A 9,364-nucleotide genomic window follows, 5' to 3' on the forward strand; every position below is an offset into this window, starting at 1 on the left:
TGTGCAAAGCGGTTTGAGTCACGCTACCATTGAAACCATTAAGGAAGACTTTGTAAAGATGTTAAAGGAGGTATTTTTGGGGGGTAAGACTAGACATAAGAAGTATATCGAATTGTGTAAAGAAACCGATTCGATATATTTGTCACCTCATTGGGAATGTCCTACTAGATGAAATTCCACTCTTACAATGTTTGAATGTGTTTTACGTCAAAAATTTACTTTGAAACATTTTCATGATGATATATTGACAACCGTTTGGCATCTTCTAAGTTTAACTATTGGGAAATTATTCAAACTTTAGTAGATTTACTTTAAGTGTTTAAAAATGCCACGGTTTTGGTTTCGGGGGTTTATTATTCTACTAGTCATTTGGTGCTTCATCAAATTTATGAAATTGGTGAAAAATTGGTAGAATTTGAGTGTATAGATGATGGTGTATATGAAGGCATGGTGAAACTCATCAGAGAAAAAATGAGAAAATATTTTATGGAAATGCCACCAATTTTTGCTTGTGCCACTGCAATGAACCCCACTTTAAATGTTAGCGACGTTGAGACACTTATTGAAAAAATAAATGATAGTTTGGAGTGTTATGATAAGGATATAAAGTTTTCCATGACGGCAAAAAGTGAGTTTAATGCGAATTTTGAAAGATTGTATAAGGTTTATGAAGTTAGATATGGCTCAAGTTCTTCTACTACTCCTTCTCCCTTTGTTTCTACCAAAAAAAGCAAGGATTCCAAGATAAACCTATACAATTATGTTATCCAAACAACTACCAAACGTCAAAGAAATGAGGCTTCAACTTCCAACAAGAACACCGAGTATCATAGGTATATCGGAACAAACTTTTTGGCTAGCCTTTGAGTTGATGCTTTCTTGAATATGGATGTATTGAATTGGTGGAAGGAAAGGGAAGATCAATTTCCCATTCTATCTATCATGGCACGTGATTTACTAAGAAGCTCAAGCTTCAACGATTGCTAGTGAATCCGCATTTTCACAAAGTGGAAGAGTTTTGTCCATAAGAAGAATAAAACTTACACCGGCATCATTGGAGATGTGTATTTGTTATAAAGACCACTTGGATGCCATGTCCCGTAAACAACACATATCAAGCCTTGAAGATACTTTGGACCTTGAAGAACATATTCACCATGAAGAAGTTGAAGAAGGTACATCCTTATCACTTTCCGATGAAGAGATTGCACTTGATGAAGCTCAAGCTCAACCAATCCCACTTGATGAAGATTGAAGATGAAGACCATTTGAAGACTATGTATTTGTTTCAATGCTATGTATTTGTTTCAAGACTGTATTTGTTTCAAGACTTTGTATTTGTTTCAAGAAGACCAATCAAGACAAATGAAGACAATTTGAAGACAATGATGAAGACAATGATGAAGACAATGAAGACAACTTGAAGACTTGTTATTTAATTTGTTTAAGAATTTGTATTTGTTTGAAGACTTGTTATTTGGTTTAAGACATTGTCATTTGGTTGAAGACATTATATTTGGTTGAAGACATTGTGTTTGATTGAAGACTTTGAACTTTGTTGAAGATTAAGATAGTCTATAATAAAAGTATGCATTTTCTAGACTTTGAATGAATTATAGTGAATTATTAGTGAGTTTCTAATTTTTTTCAAGTGTTTTTTGTGAAGTAACTTGGAGGTTTTTGTGTTAATTCACTAGATATTATCATTATGAAGGTATTTAAGGTCTTATGGCTCGGTGTATTAACAATCAAGTGCCCCAAAATCGAATTGCGATGAAAAAAAGTGGTCTTAACGGCCGTTAAATGAATTATAGTGAATTATTAGTGAGTTTTTAATTTTTTTCAAGTGTTTTTTGTGAAATAACTTAGAGTTTTTTGTGTTAATTCACTAGATATTATCATTATGAAGGTATTTAAGGTCTTATGGTTCGGTGTATTAACAATCAAGTGCTCCAAAATCGAATTACGATGAAAAAAAAGTGGCCTAAACGACCGTTAAATGAATTATAATGAATTAATAGTGAGTTTTTAATTTTTTTTCAAGTGTTTTTTTGAAATAACTTGGAGTTTTTTTTGTTAATTCATTAGATATTATCATTATGAAGGTATTTTAGGTTTTAAGACTCGGTGTATTAACAATCAAGTGGACCAAAATCTATTTACGATGAAAAAAATACCTCTAACGGCCATTAGGTTCTGGAGAAAAAAAAAACCGATTCCAGGAACCGGTTCCGAACCGATTCCGAACCTATATTTTGGTTCCATCGGTTCGGGTTTTCAAGACCAAGAACCGGTCCCTAACCGGTTCCGGTTCTTGAAGAACTGGTTCTAGTCAACGTTGACCAAGAACCGGTTCCTCTAAGGGTTCCGATGCCCACGACTAGTTTCAAGTGTCTTAATGAAGTTTTTTGCAATCCAGAAAGAAATCACAACACAAGGAGGATGTTGCGTGTCGCGAGAATTGCTAATCGAGTCGAATCATGTTGCTGAGTGTTTGTGATTGGTTGCATCGCGAGTTGCTACTCGCATTGCGACTCATTATCACCTTCCTTAAAAATAGAATCCTAAACTGTTCAAGGAAAAAAAAAGCACAAAAGTGATTAAGTAGGCTTAACAAAGATCAACAACCGGATGCCGTAAGTAAAAATGCAATCCCAACTAGCTCAATAAAGAAACAAATAGCACAAAAATGATCAACAAGGATCACAATCAGATACCGCAAGTAGGAACACTTCGATGCATTTTTAAATGAAAGTTGCCGAGATACCTTGAAACTCGAGAAAAGCAATTCATATACGGTATGGGAGCATATATTTGTGTACAAAACTTATAACTGAAGCTCTTAAAAGCCACATGTGATGTGATAAAATCAAATTGTACGTTTATTCTAACAAAAATATCTTATACGTAATTATTATTACTAACAAGCCGCCAACTTGAAAGTAACCTCTGTCACAACAAATCATAACCGCTTTAGATATCTCCAGCAGCATGCACCTCCTGCAAGTATATTTAGCAGCATATCAACAACAGATATAGCAATATCGACTCAATTACTTGTATACGATTTCATCTTAGTTATGTATTACTACAGACTCGTCAAACAAGTAAAAGACTAGCTTAAACTAAACAGGTTAAATGGGTCAAAACACAGTGTATTTTTAATTCATAAAACCTACCAACATACTGTTGAAATAATATAATTCACGTAATCATATTCAATACATTTAACTATTTTTAATTCATAAAACCTGTACATTCATTTTGAGTGACACTATATCGACAGTTATAAATGATTTGTAGCGTATTTGATTGTCTCTAACAGCTCATATACCCCTTTATATATGTCTCACCAGACAAAAGAAACAAACAAAATTTTACTTTTGATATAAAATTCACCATGTTTTGAATTACGGCTCCATCTGGAATTTCCAGCTTCTCTCCAGCCTTTGCAGCAACCACCACTTTACCCTAAAATATTCAGGCAGAATAACAGCACATAACAAGGAACAAAGCCATAATTTAATGATATGGCACGATAACCCCAGTTAAGAAACAGAAAATTAGTGTGTGAAAGTGAGTCGATACCTTAAGAACAACAGAAGATCCAAACCATACATCACCAGAAACCTTCAAGCTATCAAGCTCAATAATGCTGGGGATGGACTTGAAGCGCTTCAAAAAGTCTCCAACCTTAGAAGCGGAGTGCAATTATAGGGGGTTTCATCAACAATCAGATAATAATTTTTAAATACTTATTTTTGAGATTTGAATGTTACCTTCTTAAATTCAGGACCCAATTCAATTGTAGGATTTGCTGGATCTGTCCTAGCTGGGTTGCGGATCACATAGCCATCTGTTTCTGTGTATAGATCCGACTGCAATAGAGGACGGCTATGTTATACATTAATTATATCCAGTAAATCATCGGGAAATACAATAAATAAATGAACGATAGAAAGGTATGAATCCCTGAGACCTGCACTAGAAGTAAATCTGAACTGGCTTTCACCGGCAGAAATCGAGATCGAGGAACGTTAGCGCCAATTGCATTATCAAAGAACTGATCATAAAATAAGACATTACAGCATTTTAGTGAATGTTTAAAATGATCAACAAAATTCACCCCAATAGGTTGCAATTTCGACCCATTCATTAACGAATAGGTTGATTTGGATAGTGTTTTATCTCAAGATGGATCATGCATGTCAAATAGAAAAATGTAGCTTAGAGGAGAACAGGTAAAATAGGTCGAAAAGGTTGAAAGTTGTACTAGATTTATTCTTAATGTTAGCCATCTCTTATATCGTTTATCCAAATGTTCTGATGATCAACTAATAGCCTTGACTTTCTAATAATAATAACCAACGTAATGTAGATTTTTCTCTCTGATGGGCAAATAAGTATCCCTGACCCCGTAAAAAAAAAACAGCTCAGTATCAAACAAGAATATGCAGCATACCTTAATTGCAGCACCGGCAGCTGTTTCTAGCTGAAGAACTTTCACTCCATTGACTTCCTACAGACCAAATTGATACTTATCACTGAAAAACCATCCGTGCAATAAAATGGTTCGTTGATTGAACAAGTTGAGGGAAGATGATACAGTACCTTCGGATTTGGAATGATCTCCATCTTAAGCGCATCTGCTTGCACAAGTCTCTTAATTGCATTCAAGTTAACCCACCTGGCATTCCAGCAATGTGAGTAATCATTTCCCAACATAAACTTTTTAATAAACACAAACGCTTTATGAAGCAAAACTCACAAGTTGTTGGTGTTGAAGATTTTGAATTTATCAATTGATTTAAACTCATTGACCTGTATGTAACAATACCAGAATTCATAAATTAAACTAAAAGCTGGGAGTTTTTGTACATCAATGCTTCCACACCAATTACAGTAATTTTGCATAGACGAAACCTTTGATGCCAGCTTAAGAGTGATGGCTACCATTAAGCTCAATGCTCATTACTAGATTAATTTTTATTTGTTTTGTTGTAGTTTAAGTCAAAGTACGCATTGTAAAAAGTTCCAGTTTTGAGCTTCAACGGATTGTAACCATCTGGTGACATATATATGAAACTTTTTGCAAGATGTTACGATAAGTTTGAAATATAAACAGCATTTAAAAGGGAATAAAAGAATCTTACATGCTCATCAGGAACCTGTGCAATTTCAAGAAGCTGCATGTAAAAATTTTGCCACCGTAAGTCAACAAATGAACAAGTTGCCTCAAAATACCTACTGATTGGAAAAGAAGCAAGTAGCAAAGGTTTGCATAAATGTTTTCCCATATTTGCAACATTCTCTTTTAATAATAATTTATTTAATTGGTACACTTATTAATGCACTTGTACAAGTTTTAACATCATAATTAGATTTCTTTGATTCTTTTCTAGAACTACAGACACATTCTAACAACTTCATTAGCCAAATTACGCATTCCGCCATTCCAACAAATACTACATGATAACATTTAGAAGAACATCTTTGCTTCTATACAAGTTAATTTAATATACATCTTGCACTATACAGTATACATTCTGATGGAGCTTTTTTTTTTTTTTCTCTTTTTGGTAAAAGGGGGATCAGAACCCCTATAAACTCATATTACACTGCAACATGAAAACTTATATGATATCACAAGACTCCCACCGTATCAACCTGGGACATGCCCTGGGGGTTACTCATGAACCAACGTTACCAACCACTAGATAACCCCGAAAATAAACAAGACAAGCTAAGCTCCATTCTAACCAAAAACATTGCTGGAGATATTAATACAAAACTCTACGCTGACAACCTTAAGTTGATTTTATACTTTTAACACTCATCTGGTGAAATCAAATTCTTGTTCAAGTGTAGCTAATATATGAGCTTCACTAAAAGTTTGTACAGAGAGAGTATTTACAGAACAGACACAATAGTGACATTCAATACACACCTGAACTTTCCCGTTGTAAGAAATTAGAGTCCCACCCTTCACATCGGCCAATGTTTTGGGTGTTACCTGTGAAATAAGAAGACGTCATTCAGCAAAAAACGAATTTGAGAAAAATGACAGTTGAGCAACACAGAAACAACATACCTCCATGCAGTACTCATTCTTGTTCTGGATCAAGTGATTCAAAATTTCTATTGCAGGGAATTAAGAAATACAGAGATAAAATTCTATCTTTTTATAAATATAAATAAACCAAGTAATGTAGACATAAATACTAAATACAAAGAAAGCTGATAAGGATACTCAAATCCACTACAGCTCCTAAGTTATCAGAATTGGCAATGAAAACATATTCCTTGCCCTGTAAAAATAGACAATATATGATATCTAAAAGCAAACACAAAAGAATATACTACGTAGAGCAAAAAACAACGGTGCAAACCAATACCTGTGACAATAGTGCTTCGAGTTTCCCACTGTTCATCAAGGATGGAAAAACATCACCATGCCCTGGGGGGTACCTTCAGATCAAAGAGATTTATGAGCCATAAATTATAGTACACCACAATTCAGAAGTGCAATGCTGGCCATATTAAACTAGATTTGAACTAAACAATAGATAATATTGTCTATTCGATACAACAGCAAGGAGAAGGTTTCCTGAACAAATATTCAGAGACTGAACAACACATTAAAAGATTTTTACCACAGATGCATAGAAATCGGACCAAACACCAACTAAATCAAAAGGTTAGTTTCCAAATTACCATCCATCCTTGCCAGTTTCCCCTTTCGATGGCAGTGGCAGAAATTCATCAACAACCAAACGAGGATACTGACTCTGTGAAATTAAAAACAGAACAGGTAAGAGTAATGCAAAAATACGTGATACCCATTTCTAATGATTGCAAAGAAGAGCCAGAGAAAGGTACAACTGAGTATAGCTGTATTGCTCTATTATTCAGCATTTTTTTGTACCGGGAAAAAGAATATCATAAGATGTATCAAATATACTTGTATATTAGCAAACCTGATTGAAAGTGTGAATCTCGATCTTTGAACCAGCATACTTTTCCACGATCTATTTTGGAAGTATACAAACGACATCAGTACAAAGTATGATAGAATTAACATTATTATGTGTCGAAAGTAGATGTATATGCTAGTCACCTTCTGAGTATCTTCATGTGTGTTGAATGAGTTCATTAGAAGCAAAGGTACATTACAACCATATTTCTTGTTGAGTGACTACAAAAAAAAGTAGACAGTTAAAATTCAATCACAAGCCTTGAACAATATGTATGGATATGAATATCATTTGTTTCCAAATGTGAAGTACCTCAAGTTGAATGACAATCAAGTCTAGGAAGGTTAATCCGTTTCTGACTTCTATGACGGACCTGCAATACCAAGATAATGTTTGAGGACAGAAATGAAATATCAAATGAAAAGCATTATGGATCGCCTGCAAAACTAATGTTCCAATAGCATCAAAGCCTGTCTAATAGACAGTTTCTATCCGGTATACTAAGGTTAAAGGTGTACAAACTACAAAACTACAAACTGTGCAAAAGAAACATCATGATCGATATTATAATCAACAAACTAATCACCTTACTAGTTCTAATTATATTAAACTACGTATATATGGGTAAGACAAGACATACTTTGGACCAGTACATCCCATAGTTGTCCCCAAACCACCATTAAGTTTTAGCACCACAAGCTTATCCAATAGAGCCTTGGTTTGAGCAGCATCTGGCATCAATCAATACAAATATATTAATATTCATATAGGATAAATTAGATAATGAGGTATACACTATTATCACTAAAACGTAAAATGGTTAAAATCGTAATGTGCAAGAAAAGTGAAATGATGTTATCATTACCTTCAGTTAAAGGTGATAGGCGATCATAAGGAACTACGATCTTGTCGGTTGGTGTTTGGATCTTACTCCAATCAACATGTTGTGCTTCACCACTTTTTTTTTTTTTGGTCATGCGCAATAAACAAAATAGAAATAAGTGACCATATATCAATACATCCAAAAACAAGGAAGGTCGGATCAGTTAGAAAACCCTATAGAAACATTGGTCAAGGATTTGATCTTCAATCCCAACAAAATGGAAATCTCTCCTCTAGCTTTGGGTAGTGGTAAGACTATTTATATCTCTACTCCCCATACCTCATGAAAGACGGTATTAGGTTATTGTTAAGTTTTAATTATTTGATTATATGAATACATCTAAAATTTCCTTATATTATTATTTTTAGCCAAATGAAACAATAATATGATGGTAAAATAAATAATAAACAACAAATCATAACCATATCAATCACCCTCTTTTAGGTTTTACAGTGAACAATTCCACCATTTTCTAGCATAACATATTTATTTTTATGACTATGTAACAGTTGATTTGTCTCTTTCAAACCATTGAACCTTTTGTCCCTTTCAGATTTCACTAGAACTCTATAAAGTCTCCCTGTTACGTCACTAATTTGGTAACAAAACGGCTTAGAAGGACAAACTTTAATAACTTGGAAAGTATTATAAAGTTCTATGGCTCAGAGGGGATAAAACAATTGCTACATAGAACTTCTGCGCGTTTAACCCCTTTTATATAATAATATATATAAGGACATATATTGAGATCTAAATCAGAAAAACATACGTTGAAAACAGAGCAAATATAAATAACTTAAATTCATTGAATAAAAAAAATGCCTGAGATAGCGTGAGACGAGGTTGATGAATCCAGATTTCTCATTATCACTACAAATTCAATAAAATGAAAAATCAGATTCATATATATTTGTTTTCACTAACAAAAAAAACGCAGTTTTAAAACGGTTGGAGCGAAAACTAGCGGGAAGGAACCTGATCTGAGAGAGATTGGAGACAGCAGATTTGAGATTGTTTAGTTTCTCGGCATCAGAAGAAGCCATTAGTAATAAATGTGATCGATAGATAGATAGATAGATCTAGAGAATAAATGAATGACTGAGAATTTAATTTGATTGATCGGAGGCTAAAAATTAGAATTGTAATAGAAGTGAGGAGGGTATATGTAATTGAACAGGTGGCAAACGCCAATCACCCTTGCAATTGTAGTTTTCTTCTAAAAGGATATCTAAACAAACTGAACCGTTCATCCGAAATTTGTTTGTATTTATACATTTAATTCAATATAAAAATCTGTTTGTTTAACAAAATGAGTTTCATTTGTTTATTTATGTTTGATAATCTGTTCATGAACAATTGTGAAATTCTGTTAACGAACATTCGTTGTATATGTTTGTTTACATATAGTAATATCTAATCGATTATACTTTAAAAAATAGTTAAAATGTAAATATTTTTTTTATATCTTATATATCATTATTATTATTATATATAATATAAAGTGTAA

At 33.4% G+C, this 9,364-nt stretch overlaps 1 protein-coding gene across 2 annotated transcripts; it reads right to left on the minus strand.

Annotated features, from left to right (window-relative positions):
• Positions 1 to 2,741: 2,741 nt before the first annotated feature.
• On the minus strand, positions 2,742 to 9,041 carry LOC122609978 (UTP--glucose-1-phosphate uridylyltransferase). 2 transcript variants are annotated; one of them, XM_043782942.1, is made up of 21 exons: positions 8,833 to 9,041; positions 8,680 to 8,727; positions 7,840 to 7,931; positions 7,615 to 7,705; positions 7,287 to 7,347; positions 7,118 to 7,195; positions 6,978 to 7,028; positions 6,715 to 6,788; positions 6,396 to 6,468; positions 6,251 to 6,308; positions 6,092 to 6,138; positions 5,948 to 6,013; positions 5,154 to 5,186; positions 4,769 to 4,821; positions 4,612 to 4,687; positions 4,463 to 4,519; positions 3,980 to 4,063; positions 3,780 to 3,878; positions 3,589 to 3,693; positions 3,382 to 3,471; positions 2,742 to 3,000 (listed from the first exon to the last, which is right to left on the minus strand). In XM_043782942.1, exons 1-21 carry the CDS (start codon positions 8,898 to 8,900, stop codon positions 2,974 to 2,976), a joined length of 1,431 nt encoding a protein of 476 aa, XP_043638877.1. In that variant the 5' UTR covers positions 8,901 to 9,041; the 3' UTR covers positions 2,742 to 2,973. The 2 variants fall into 2 exon arrangements, with proteins under 2 accessions (XP_043638877.1, XP_043638878.1); XM_043782943.1 differs by having other exon boundaries at positions 3,400 to 3,471; positions 8,833 to 9,036.
• Between the last annotated feature and the right edge of the window lie 323 nt (positions 9,042 to 9,364).

The sequence above is a fragment of the Erigeron canadensis genome, chromosome 8 (genome assembly GCF_010389155.1).
Source record: "Erigeron canadensis isolate Cc75 chromosome 8, C_canadensis_v1, whole genome shotgun sequence".
Lineage (NCBI taxonomy): Eukaryota > Viridiplantae > Streptophyta > Magnoliopsida > Asterales > Asteraceae > Erigeron > Erigeron canadensis.